This window comes from Diabrotica undecimpunctata, chromosome 7 (genome assembly GCF_040954645.1).
Source record: "Diabrotica undecimpunctata isolate CICGRU chromosome 7, icDiaUnde3, whole genome shotgun sequence".
Lineage (NCBI taxonomy): Eukaryota > Metazoa > Arthropoda > Insecta > Coleoptera > Chrysomelidae > Diabrotica > Diabrotica undecimpunctata.
The window spans coordinates 145,018,503-145,033,280 of NC_092809.1; the positions used below are offsets into that span (position 1 = coordinate 145,018,503).

At 36.0% G+C, this 14,778-nt stretch overlaps 2 protein-coding genes across 2 annotated transcripts; both read left to right on the forward strand.

Annotated features, from left to right (window-relative positions):
- Window positions 1–362: 362 nt before the first annotated feature.
- On the forward strand, window positions 363–1,605 carry LOC140447017 (uncharacterized). The gene is made up of 2 exons (XM_072539605.1): window positions 363–412; window positions 946–1,605. Exons 1-2 carry the CDS (start codon window positions 401–403, stop codon window positions 1,513–1,515), a joined length of 582 nt encoding a protein of 193 aa, XP_072395706.1. The 5' UTR covers window positions 363–400; the 3' UTR covers window positions 1,516–1,605.
- Window positions 1,606–9,449: 7,844 nt separating this feature from the next.
- LOC140447018 (uncharacterized) lies at window positions 9,450–10,625 on the forward strand. Its single transcript, XM_072539606.1, has 2 exons — window positions 9,450–9,545; window positions 9,966–10,625. The coding sequence occupies exons 1-2, from the start codon at window positions 9,534–9,536 to the stop codon at window positions 10,527–10,529; spliced, it is 576 nt and encodes a 191-aa protein (XP_072395707.1). The 5' UTR covers window positions 9,450–9,533; the 3' UTR covers window positions 10,530–10,625.
- Window positions 10,626–14,778: the final 4,153 nt, after the last annotated feature.

A 14,778-nucleotide genomic window follows, 5' to 3' on the forward strand; every position in this document is an offset into this window, starting at 1 on the left:
CTGACATTTTTATACAAATTTAAAAAAAAATCTTTAAATTTTTCTATTTTTTTTGTTAATATTAATGATAATATTAATAACAAATGTTAAATTTTGAAGAATATATATTTTTTTAAATTATAACTAACATACACTAGGAAATAATTATTTCTATCAATTAAAATCCGCTTTGAAAATAACTGCACCGGTAAATCAGCCAAATAGAAAACAAAACCATTAAAATCTATAAGATTTACATACCGCTAACAATTTCAAGACACCGTTATATGGACAAAAAGATATTTTCAGCGAAATGCATATTTAGTCGAAGGTCATTCGAACATATGTGTATGTATATAAACCAGGGGTGCAAGATAAACGATATCAGTTTGGTCCTGTGTCTTAATCGCAACAGCTTAACATGAACGCTTTGGTAGGTTATTTTGAAAACATTTGATTGATTAAAAATCGTTTCTGAGTTCCACTTCTTCGAATACAAAATAATATTTTATCTAAAATTTGAGTTAGATTATTTTTTAAATCTGTTGTTAATATTGAAATATTATTCAGCTCTTTGGTTTTGATTTAAAGCTGTATACTCGTATTCAGTAAATAGTAAATATTTTTACAAAAGCAATTTGATAAACTTGTTGATGCTTTTGTGCATCTGTGTTTTTTATTTATTTATATTGTTTTTTTCTAGTGTAGTTGTATCTAAATGAAATGTCTTGACGGGTCCATAGATGAGAATCGATTTTCCACAACTTACTATTATCTTAACACTTTAATACATAACTGATATCTTATCACTATTATGGCAACATTTATTTCTTTTCTTTCTTATTCATTTGTTTTTTTACTTTTTCTTTTTAGATTTGTAATATAAGTGTTATGACTGGTTGGCGGTAGCCCATGCCAAAGAATATATTGTTTTCTATATCATTTAACCCTCTGTATTTTTTATAGATTGCTCTCACTTTCGCCGCCATGGTAGCGGCCACTTCCGCCTCGCACCTCGGACTCGGATTAGGTTGGGGATTGGGACATGCCGGTATTGTCAACCCTCACGCTCTTAGCCCCATTGGTCCCTCTGGAATCGTCACTGGAGCCGGCGCAGCCGGTCCCTCTGGAGTCGTAACTGGAGCTGGAGCTGCTGGACCCGCTGGAGTAGTCAACGGACATGGTGCTGTAGGTCCAACTGGTCCCAACGGACATGGTGCTATCCTTGCTGGTCCCGGTGCCTTAGGTTTGGGATGGGGTCTTGCTGGCCATGCCCTTAGCCCAGTAGGTCCCTCTGGAATCGTCACCGGTGCCGGTGCTGCTGGTCCATCCGGAGTCGTAACTGGAGCTGGAGCTGCTGGACCTGCTGGTGTAGTCAACGGACACGGAGCTGTAGGACCAACTGGCCCCAACGGACACGGTGCTATCCTTGCCCCTGCTGCCTTAGGTTTGGGTTTGGGATTGGGACATGCCGGTTTAGGACTTAGACTTGGCGGATGGGGTCATGGAGCTGGTCATTTAGGTCTTCATGGTTAGATAACGATTAAAATTTCCTAGGAAATGAACTTTTTATTGATTTTTGCAATGAACTGATATTATTTATATTAAAAAAATAAATGCTGTATGTAAAAATATTTCGAATTTTTATTTACAAAACAATTTTGACACAAACACTGGCAAAATATAAATATAATTATATAGGTATAGCAAACTTTTTTTTATGTACAATTTGCTTCAACCGTATTATAAGGTTATTAGCATTAAATTGTATTTACATGAAATGTGAAAGAGGAAAAAGTGAAAGTTTACATGAAAAAGCTAATATTAAATTTGGTTACTCGGTCCTATGGCACGTAAAAACTTGAGAATTTTAAATGTATTATTTTCACATTCTTAAAAGGTATTAGGTAAATGTTGTTGTTGTCGTTCTAGCACTTAGAGAGGACAGTCTATTAATATATGTTGCATTGTTAGTTCACTGTCACACACATCACACATTCCTTCATTACTATAAAATCATGGGTTATCTTTGTATGTCCAAGTCGCAATTTGGACATAATCACTTGGTCTCCTCTCTTAGTAAAAAGTTTCCACGGCAGCTTACTTTCTTTAATAGTTTTTAATGTAGAGTTTGAACTATTCTAATTTATTTGCCATGATTTTTTTTTAAATATTGCTTTAAATCAGTATGAACACAGGTAGTTATGATTTCTGTTAACGGGTTCTCACTTGTATTTTTGCTAATATGTCAGCTTTATCATTTCCACCTCTGACGACCTTCTATTGTACTTGACAATAGTATTTTAGGTAGTCTACCGTCTTATATCCTCTGTATGTTTCCTAGATATTCTTAATTGTTATGGTCTATTCTCTATTTTTATAGTAATTTCAAAGAAGCAGCGGGCAAAATAGGTGGCGAGGCGAATACAACTTAATTAGCCTCATAACATATTAGTCACATACAGAATAGTTTTCTTTGCAATATTTATGGAATAATAAAAAGCTTCTGGGAAGGAGACCTAGATAAAAGGCAGTTTGGGTTTAGAAATAAGCTTGGTATAAGTGAGATACGTATACCAAGCTGCATTTGAGACAAAAATTTAAGATATTTAGTCGCCAACCTTACGACAATGCTTCCCTACAGATAGATCAACAAAACCTTGAAATAGTTACTTACTTTAAATATCTGGGATGCTACATGACAGACCAACTAGAGCCAAGTAGTGAGACCGAATACAGAATTATGGCAGCTCGCAAAACGTTTCTAAAAATGAAATCATTCTTCTGTAATCACAACTTAAACCTAAAATTACGTCAAAGAATGATCAAATGCTATATTTGGTCAATGTTGTTAGATTTTATCAGCCCATAGAACAGGAGGGTTTTAGAAAAGGCTATGGAACAAATGATCACCTACTGGTAATAAAAAATCTTATAGAAAAATGCACTGAATATAATAAACCACTAGCTTTAATATTTGTCGACTATGAAAAGGCATTCGACACCGTAAATCAACAAAAAATGTTGGAAGCCTTGACAGAATGCCGAATTGACTATCGGTATATAAATATAATTAAACACATATACCAAAACGCAACAGCCAGTGTTAGAGTGGGTGATCGTCAAACCCAGAAATTCCCGATACAACGTGGAGTACGCCAGGGGGACACCATATCGCCGAAACTGTTCACTACGCTTTTGGAATATATATGTAAAAGGGCAAAACTGACCGACAAGGGCATAAACATAAACGGAGAAAAGCTTAGCCATCTAAGGTTTGCAAATGATATTGTACTAATAGCTGATAGGATAGATGAGGCAAAAGAACTTTTAAATCAGCTCTACCTTTCCTAGCTAGATGGGGGATTGAAAATAAATATATCTAAAACCCAGATGATGACAAATCTTGTAGTCAGCGAAGATATATGCGTAGGAACAAGATCCATAGACCAGGTAATGGCCTATAAATACCTAGGTCATGAGATTCGCATAGGAAAAAATAACCAAACCGTTGAGCTTCTCCGTCGTATAAGACTGACTTGGGCAGCCTTCGACAAGCTGAACCATATTTTCAAATCGTCTGATATACCAATATGCCTTAAAAGAAAAACGTTTAATCAGTGTGTTTTGCCAGTGTTAACTTACGGTGCGGAAACGTTGACCATGACAAGGAGAACAGTTCAAAAGATCCGTGTGTGTCAAAGGGCGATGGAGCGTGCTATGTTGGGCGTTTCACTACGAGACAAGATCCCAAATCGCCAGCTACGACAAAGAACAGGAGTGGCTGATGCAGTAGAGAGAGTAGCAACACTAAAATGGAACTGGGCAGGTCACGTGGCTAGAATGACAGATAATAGATGGACAAAGCGGATACTGGAATGGAGACCAAGAGATGATGCCTACCGAAGCAGAGGTCGTCCACCAACACGTTGGACTGACGATCTAAAACGTTGTTATAGGAATTGTATGCAAGAGGCACAAGATCGAAATAGATGGAAAATTATGAGGGAGATCTATGTCCAGAAGTGGATAAGCGAAGATTGAATGATGTTAGATGGCACCGAGATTTTAACTCTGAAGGTGATATGATTAATTGCTTAGATGCGTTTGAGATAGCGTTACATAGAAGAATGCTCCGAATACCCTAGATAGTGATGCAGACCAACGAATCTGTGTTAAATAGAGCATATGCCGTTCGTGAGTTGTTGAAAACTATTAAAATAAGAAAATTTTTATACCTAGTGAATGTTCTCTCAGATAAGACCAGTATAGATTCCTTCAGCTCACCATGAAAGATAAAATCGAGGACCGTAGAGGAATCGGAAGATAGCAAATGTCTTGGCTCAAGAAAGAAGAAAACAGGAATATGTAGAATGTGTAGTATGAAGACCGTGAACAACTCAATAATAAGGAGGACCAAATATGACACCAAAATAAGAAGAAGAAGTTAGATTAAACTGTTCATGTAAAACCTATAAATTAAAAATTACAATGATGACTTACAAAAAACAAAGTTTATGATCATTTTAAAGATAACTTTCCGGGTATTTAAGCCATAAACAATGAGCAGATAGAGAGAGAGAAGAGGGAGAGAGAGAAGAGATAGAGAGAGAGAGTATAAATACCATAGTAGCTAGTTAGCCGAAAGGCTAAATTCTTTACATAAAATAAATGTCAGAATAAAAACAGCAATATTAGTGTTTATAAAGGTCAGACGATTTGAAAGGCAGAAAATATTCTGAACTGACAGAGAAACGAATGTAGGGCTTCCTTTTTATACGTTTTGTATCTTTGTGTAGTCTTACGGCCCTGGTTACATTATTGTTTATATTCGCGATCAGTTTGGAGCACCGATAATCCATGCGACTTCCCCAACGATCTCATTACGTTATTAATTTCTATCGTATCGAATGATTTGCGAAAGTCTACGATAGCCAGGTCCAGTGGTCAGTTTTATTCGGTGAATTTTTCTATAATCCCCTTTATATAGTGGAGGTGGTCGTTGGTACCAAAATTTTTCCTAAAACCTGCCTGTTCCCTAGGTTGGTAAAAATCTAATTTGGTTTTTAGTCCATTTGTTATTGTTATTATTCTTGTGAATATTTTATAGAGGTGGTTTAATAGGCTTATGGGTCGGTAATTTTTGAGGTCTCTTGGATAGCCCTTTTTGTATAATAAAATGGTAAATGCACTGTGCCAAATTGTAAGTGTTTCACTTTGGTGCAGACATAAGTTAAACAGTTTTTTTATGATCTCTAAAAGTCTGTCTCCTCCAATTTTTACGGCTTCTATAACGATATTATCTTCTCTCGGCATTTTTTTTTCTTTACATTTTCTTTACTGCGTTCCTTTTTCGTCTGTTGATATATCAGGCTTCAATATCGATTCTTGGTTGACTAATCTTTTTCCTAAATTTTTTAACTTTTCTGTTAGTTGCTCATCATGGTTTTGTTGACTGTATAATTCTGTATAGAAATCTTCTACTGCCTTAGTAATTCATCTCTGTTGATGATGATATTTCTATCTTTATCCTTTAATTTTATCATTTCTTTTTTTTCATTTGTCAATTTTCTATTTAGAACTTGGATTTGTTCACTTTTATTCTTTCGATTTTCCATCCTAATAGATTTTTGTATCCTTTTAATTATCTCTCTAAGTTAATGATGTTCTTTGCTTCTATAACTTTGCATTTTTCTCCTATCTTCTACTAATGCTTGTGTTTGGAGACTTATTATTTCGTTACATAATTTTTTTTGGCAGTGGATCTTGTGGGTTTTCTCTATAGCTTCTATTATAATGTCATTCAGGGTTTTCTTATTTGGGTTTGTATTCTTTTGGCTTTCGAGAATACTGTTGATGTGTTGTTTAAACGCATTTATATTATTAGGCTCTGTCTAGGTAGGTGTAGACTTCTTTTAGATCATGCGGTATCTCTCTTTCCCAAGGTCTATTTTTGACGAAGCTTTCAGCATTCTGTGGTAGCTACCTGTTCAAAAATTGGTTCAGGACTGTAATACCTTCAAAGATTTGCCGCTTGTCAGTGATCATAAAATCGATATCGTTCTTAATTTTTTCATTCGGGCTCTGCCAAGTCCATTTCCTATGTTATTTAATAGATTTTTTCCAGTAGAAAACTAAGTAAAGTTTCACCGCGCTCGTTCCTATTTCTCAAATTAAATTTTCCCAGCATGTTTCTGTCTTATCTGCCTTCTCCCCGTTTTAGCGTTGAAGTCAACACATATTATGGTAAAGTGTGCTTTTGTTTTATTTAGAGCTAAAATAATGTCATCGTAGCATTTTTCCTTTTCATAGTCTGAGTGGTCACTGATTAGGGCATATACTTGTATCACTTTTAATCTCTATCCTTCACTTACTTTTATTAAGATTATAGAAGATACTCTGGTAGATAAACTTTTTACCAATACAATGTTGTTTTCATATTTTCTGTGTACGAAGAAGCCAACGTCTCCCACTATTTTAGTTTCACTACCGACCTGATAAAACAAGTGACCCAATTTCAGCTTTTTCAGGCTCTCCACACTTTGTTTTACCTGGCTAATGCCTACCGGATCCCATTTAATTTTCGACATTTCTACTTCAATCTCTATGAATCTTTCTTCTGTTGATGTGGATCTAGTAATATATGTAGCGACGTTAAATTTTAAGAATTTTCTTATTTTGGTATGTTTACTTGTAAGAATCTTGTACCCTTCAGAATCTGTGGAAGAGACTAGCAGTTTAGTTGCAAGATTCTAGAAATCTTTTCTTTGCCTGAGGTAATACATTTTGAGATAATGACGTATTCATTTAATTTTAGGGGGTATTTGGCATGATTTTAAAACCTGCCATGCTTGCCAAGAGGTGTTGGCCGGTTTAGGTAGGGAGATAGTTTGGAAAAAGACAGAAAAGCGTATAAGGACCTGACTCCCTCATAATAGGAAGGAGGTACGTCAGTGGCTAGCATAAGGCAGGTCACTAAGCCCTGTAGCAGCCTCTTCTTGACCGGGATAGTAGAAAAGTGCTACCTGCTACTTCTGTTTCGACTTACAACACTTGACTTGTTAAGAACAGTGGTAAATAAATTTAGGATCGCCATATTGATTTTTACGAGGGAACCTTAAGAAGAATAAAAGGCGAAAATTAAAAATTTCTAGCCAAACTACACCCATCGATACGAAGAATGAACACACCTTCAAGTTTTGATAAAATGGTCTAAATACACTTTAATTTTTATTGTAACTTTTATCTTCGATTGACAAGCGGTAATAGAGGGTTTTAAAATATGTTTTAGGCAGCAAATGCGTACAAAAACTATTATTTAAAGATAACTATGCACACTTACAAATTATTACAAAAAAAAATTAAACAAATTTGTACTATTCAATTATCAAAAAAAAAAAAAAAAATAAATAACAAGGAAACCTATACAAATTATTTCTCGATTTAATTATTATCTCGTGTTATCTCGACTAGCATGTATAACGGCATTCATTCTTCTGAGCATATTGTTAATTAAGTTTAAAACTTCAGCCGCTTTCAGCTAACCTAAGGTAAGAAGAGCAGTTACATGGTTTTGAATACTTCTATTAAGTTTTACTCAGAATATTGTTCACCATCTCTTCTCGAGACTATTCCGCGATCATCTGGGTAACGTAGACAAAATCTGGACTCATTGGTAAAAATCACATTTCTCCAATTGTCTGCACTCCAATTGCGATGCCCCCTAGCGAAATTTAATCTGACTCATTTATTTATAACATTAATATATTATAGTACAACATTCCATGATTATTATCTAAAATTTTGGTCGAAAAATACCAAAAAATTGGAAAATGACAGCTTATTTTCCAAGATTTTTGAAATATTTTTGTTACAATTTGACTAATTATATATTGTAAAATTAATTATAACAACAAATTAGTCAATATCTCGACATTCTTTCGACATTTTCTAATCACATCTTTTACCTTCTTTTAAACTAGAGGCAATAGCTATAACTTGTTGGCGTCCCAATAAACTCACAATTTCTAATTTATACGTTCCTCTCAAATACCCTCTCAAGGGGGAAGAACTGCTAAACCTACTATTTGCACTATACTATATATGTGTTGTGGGGTTTCAATCACACATATGGTAGAGGTCAAATTTTAAAAAATGTTATTAACTGCAAAAAATTCCTTTATAAAAATATAATATAAAAAAATATGAATTTTCTGCAAATTCTGCAAAAATTGATTAAGTATTATATACCAATGCTTCCAAAAGAGATGTGGAGGTTGGCTGTTTAGTTACCTGTAAAAACAATCTCATTTGTACTTCTTTTATTTCTCTTTTGTGTAGCGTACATACTGGAGAATTGTATAGTGTTCTACAGACTGTTAAGCATAGTAACCTTTCGAACAAAAATATTGCCATTTGTACAGGCTCTCTAGCTTCCATTTTATGCAATCAGGAATTATTTACCGACCATCCTCTTGTCCAAAATATCCATCACCCTTACCATTACCTTTCTACATTAAACACTAAGATTACCTTGATATGAATTCAGTTTCACATTGGTATAGCTGGCAACGAACTCGCAGATCAGAATGCTAAAGCGACTTCAACAGATACCTCATCAACAACTCACATTCAAATTTAAAAAGATTTAAAAACAGAAGCATACAGATTCACTAGGAGATTATGACAAACACACTGAAGTTCCTTACTTACATCCTTACGTGACCTCATTGTATATTGTATAAGCCATTATAATCTTGCTCCACGGAGCTAGGGAGATAAGATCTTACAATTATACGAAGAATCCATATAGGCTATACCCAACTAACAAGCAGCTTCCTGATGACGTCCGATGTCCGGCCTATCTGTCAAACATGCCAGTGCTAACTAACGGTAAAACACATTCTTACCGATTGTCATCAATGCAGTGAAGTAAGACGACAGCTAAATCTCAAACTGCAGCTAGGCGACATTCTCAGTAATCCCAACCAGATAGACAGAGTTCTTCTGTTTTTTAGGAAAATATTATTGTATCATAAACTCTAAAATATTTTTATATGCCATAACTTATTAATGCTACTATACCCCCTGTAATGTTGTTTGTAATCGCTCCCGTGCAAGTGACCATAGTTGCCAAGCACATAAATGTAAATTTAACAAATTGTTTTACATTTTTTCATGTAAAAAATGTTTTACATGTTTTAATTCAATGAGAATATTATAAAAAATGTTAAAATTTGGAGAATATTTTTTTTCTAAAATTGTTATACTAACTTATACCTAACTTACACTAGGAAATAATTTTTTCTGTAAATTAAAATCCGCATTGAAAATAACTGCACCCGTAAATCAGCAAACAGAAAACAAAACCATTAAAATCTATAAGATTTACATACGCGAACAATTTCAAGACACCGTTATATTGGCAAAAAGATATTTTCAGCGAAATGCATATTCAGTCGAAGGTCATACGAACATTTGTGTATGTATATAAACCGGGGGTGCAAGATGAACGGTATCAGTTTGGTCCTCTGTCTTAATCGCAACAGCTCAACATGAACGCTTTGGTAGGTTATTTTGAAAACCTTTGATTGATCAAAAATCATTTTTGGATTCCATATCTTTGAATAAAAACATAATGTTTTACTTAAAATTTTAATTAGATTATTTTTCAAAAATCTGTTGATTTCATTGACATATTTTTATTTATTTGGTTTTGAGTTAATGTTAATATTTATGTTGTTTTCTAATGTAGTTGTGTCTAAATGAAATATCTTGAGAGGATCCTAGATGAGAAGCGATTGTCCATGTTTTACTCCTACCTTTAACAGCTGTTACTGTTTAGTTTTTTATTTTTGTTTTGAGATTTATAATAGAATTATTTTGAATGGCTAAGTGGCGGTAGTCCATCCCCAAAAATGGCATAGGCTACCGCTCATTAGAATATCTTTATATCATTTATCTTTACCTCTTTGTGTTTTTTATAGATTGCCCTCACATTTGCCGCCATGGTAGCTACCGCTTCCGCCTCACACCTTGGTCTAGGTTGGGGATTGGGACATGCCGGTATCGTCAACCCCCATGCCCTTAGCCCCATTGGACCCTCTGGAATCGTCACTGGAGCCGGCGCAGCTGGTCCCTCTGGAGTCGTAACTGGAGCTGGAGCTGTTGGACCCGCTGGAGTAGTCAACGGACATGGTGCTGTAGGTCCAACTGGTCCCAACGGACATGGTGCCATCCTTGCTGGTCCCGGTGCCTTAGGTTTGGGATTAGGTCTTGCTGGTCATGCTCTTAGCCCTGTAGGTCCCTCTGGAATCGTCACCGGTGCCGGTGCTGCTGGTCCATCTGGAGTTGTAACTGGAGCTGGAGCTGCTGGACCCGCTGGTATAGTCAACGGACACGGAGCTGTAGGACCAACTGGCCCCAACGGACACGGTGCTATCCTAGCCCCTGCTGCTTTAGGTTTGGGTTTGGGATTGGGACATGCCGGTTTAGGTCTTGGACTTGGCGGATGGGGACATGGCGCTGGTCATTTGGGTCTTCATGGTTGATAACAAATAGCAATTCCTAGGAAATGAACTTTTTATTGATTTTTGCAATGAACTGATATTATTTATATTAAAAAATAAATGTTGTATATAAAAATATTTGAATTTTTTATTTACAGAACCATTTTAACACAAACAGTGACGAAATATAAATATGAATAAATTCATTCGTCATTTATATACGTAAAATCAATTATTCTTTTTGTTGTCATTTTAATATGCCCTATTTTTGCACTATTCTTGTCTTTAACTACTTTTATTAACACCTTTTCTAAATATTTGGTTTCACAAAAATTCAAAGATTCTTTGGCTGTTATGAATTTTATTCTGTTTTCCGTTAAATTGTTCCACGACAAATCTTAAATATTTAAGTGTTATCTTTTGAAATAGTTGACCATATCTTCCTTTTTCTTAGGTGACATATTGGTTCCTCTAAAACTTACCTGCCGATAGTATCAAATTTCACTTGCTGTCTAGTTTTTTTTTAATTGCCGTATTGCCAGACTCCAGTAAGAGCCTAAGAAGGTATCCATTAAATTCTGACAGGCAACGGTAAGGGGAAATCTTTTTTGGACATCTACGTCAAGGAACAAGACACCCTGACATCTTTCGGCCAAGTAAGATACTAGGCCAGAAGACCCCAGGGTAGTGCCGGATTAACCGTGTTCCGGCTAAAACCTTAACCACTGTTCCAGAGAGGTGGTCTTGTCACTCAATGAACAACTAAAAAAAAACTAAAAATTTATAAATATCCATACCTATTACCGTAAATCAGAAAATGTTTCAGACGTTAGGCCATAAACTAATAAATAATATTAACCATAAATTTCAGATCCCTGCCTTAATTTCCTCCTCTGTCCTCCTGCTCCTTTTTCTTTATCACCCCAAAAATCAGACAGTGTACTTCCCTCTATACTTTATCTCCTCTCAACATTATGTTTACAACGTTTCTTTCATCCAGCCCGAAACCCATTCGCCTCTCGAAATCTCCTCTCTCATTTGCCCATCTCTGGCAGTTAAAAATGTAGGCGGAAGCGTCCGGTATCCCACAAATAGTACAGTCTGCCGAGGCATATTTGCCTATTCTATTTGTGAAGGTGCCAAAACTACCATGTCCGGTCAGAAACTGCTTCAGGAAGTAGTCTAGTTTCTTGAACTCACATTCCCACAACGGCCTCAGATCGGGAATAAGCTCCTTCGTCCACCTTGCCTTTCTCTCCCATTTTCATCTATATTTACATCCATCCTCCTCGCATAGACCCTCGCTCGCTCTTTGCACAACAAAACAATCGGTGTCATCGCTCCAATGACATATAGAGACTCATTTGAAACTGTTCTATATGCGCTAGATTCTCTGACGAGCATTCGTCTTTGCGAAGTCTCCATCGGCTTACCGTATTTTGTAGTGTTTAGTACGCTAAACCACACGGGGGCAGCATAAATGACCACAGACTGGAAAACTCCATTTAATACCTTTCTTTTGGTGCTACCTGGGCCTCCAATGTTTGGCATCAGCCGTATCAACGCCTCCAGATTTCGGTTCGCCTTCTCTACCGTCTTTTGGATGTATACTCCGAACCTTAGTCCTTCCGACAACCAGACTCCCAGATACTTACTCGATTTAACCGATGCAACCTCCACACCTTCCACTATAAAGCAAGGAGAGGATTTTCCCGGCTTCCTTTGAGAACTAACACCTCAGTTTTTTGAGGCGCTAGGTGTAGATCGTTCTTCTGATCCACCTACTAATGCGACGCAAGGCTGTGTTAGCCGCATTAGCCACGTCGGTTTTCTGATTCGCCTTCGCAACCAGCGCGAGATCATCGGCATAAGCTACAATAGTGCATCCCCTTGGCATTTGTAGCTTTAACACCCAGTCGTACAGGACATTCCAGAGGATGGGACCTAGTACTGAACCCTGCGGAATACCCTGCGACAAACTGATGCTGGTATCTTTTTCTCTTATAGACCTGTCAGTAAAGTATCTGTCAATTACATTGACCAGGTACTCACTGACGCCCAATTCTCTCAGCCAGGATATGGTTTTTTCCCATGATGCCGTATTAAACGCATTCTTGACATCAAGCAGGATAAGCGCCACCCATCTCTTTGTATCCTGCGTAACTAAAGAGGTTACTTCTGTGACTGCATCTATGGCAGACCTTTTGGCCCTAAAACCATATTGGCGGTCGCTCAGCGCATGCTTTTTTTCTAGCTCTCGCTCAAGGCGGCCTTTTACAATCTGTTCGTACAATTTAGCTATCGAACTAACAAGGTAAATTGGCCGAAATCATACCTATTCCTCTTCACCTTTACCTTGCGAAATAAAGACAACCTTAGTTTCTTTCAACATTGTTTAGCAATCTCAGGAAAACCTGCGGGTATCTTAGTGCGGCGAGTCTCTATGTCAGGTGCCCTTCGGATCTTCATCTGTTCAACAGCCTCGCCGAGTTCCAACTTAGTTTCGCATCTACGAAACCAATAACCCTTTCACACCTATCTTCCACCTAAGGAAAGAGTTCCTATGCTGTTAGCTAATAAAATTTGCCTCTAGTTTGATTTTGCTATATTTTGCTATAAAGAAATGTCTTTTATTAAGTATTTTAAATACAAATTTTGATATTCTTTTGTATGCTGTGCTTTTTAGTTATATGTTAAGAGTTTCCGTTTCGTAGATTTTCAAGTATATATACATTTTTACTCTTTCTCTCCAGGTAAGTGATTCTCAACCTGTGGGCGCGTTCCTCTAGGTGGTGCGCTATTACGAATAGGGGGCATAAGCATATCTGAAAAACAAAAACACCAACAACATTGACTTATTTACTAAAATCAAAGCCAAACAAAATTCTTACAAAATAAAACACACATGAACACTGATTAGTACTACACATGAACTTATCAATACTAAATTATGAACAAATTCTGAACAAGTTTAATATATATTAGTGCCTTCTTTGGGTCTGTTTTGCAGAGCAAAGTTGATGGAAACGTATAATATTAGAAATAGACGCTTTCAGTTATTGTTCTATATTTAGTTGCGATCTATATCTGGTCTTCAAAGCAGCAGCCTCAAAAAATCCTGTTTTGCAAAGGTAGGATATTGAAAACGGTAATATTATACGGAACGCTCTGGTTTTCAGTGCAAAAAACTCATCATTTACCCCTGCCCAGATTTCAAAGAGGGATTTATTATTAAACTGTTTGTTAATTTTATCATTTGCCGTGAAGTCTATGAAGATTTATTCTTCGGCAGTAGAGAGCCTTTCGGGTTTAATTTGAAACGCATTCCTAACCCACTCGAAATTTTAATAAATTTGTTGTCGACAAAAAATATTTTTTTAAATTTTTTGTCAGCTTCGCTAAATTTTTTTTATTGGTTACAAGAACCAGTTTTACGTATTATTCTTCAAACTTGTAAGTTTAATACATTCATCCATTATTGCAAACATTTCTAGGTTTTCTTGCTTTAAATTTCGGCTCCACAATTAAAATTTTTTACAAAAATCATTAACTTTATCACTCGTATCCAATATATGTGTATTGGCTACTTGAAGCTAAAGGTTCAAAATATTTAGTTTCTCGAATATGTTAACCAATTGTTACACATAAAGTTAAACTACTTAATGCTAAAGTAACTGGACCAGATTGCACTTGTCATAAGAAATGTATGGCGGATTTCACATTTGAAGAAAAACGTTCAATCTTTGCAATCATTTATGGTGGAAGACCAAAAAATGAAAAAGATACATACTTAATCGGCTTAACAGAAAGACATCATCCTGCGTCAGCAAAAGCTAGACAGTTTTCTTCTTCTTTTAAGTATTTTGCTATGAAAAGTACGAGCAGAGTTGAAATTTGCCGCAATACTTATATAAGTTTACATGCTCTCTCCAGCAAAGCCGTACAACGCAATACAACGCAATCATTTGGTCTTCCAAAAAACAATAAAAATAATAACTTCCAAGTAAAACTTCTAACAAATACCGATATACTGGATTTCAAAGTCTAATGGGCACAATTTTTTTAAAAGACTGTCACAGATGTTGAAAAAAAAGTCATTTACCATAAGCACATTCAGACATTTAATATAGAAATACTTAAATAATGAAATGCTGTCATGGCGCCTGAATTCATTAATGGTTTCACCTATGGTCTTTTTAATATAAAGAAACAAGATAATGTGCACCTTCCCATCTCGAAAGCATGTAATGGCAAACTTCCTATCAACTCCAAGAAGTTAGATGTTTCCAAA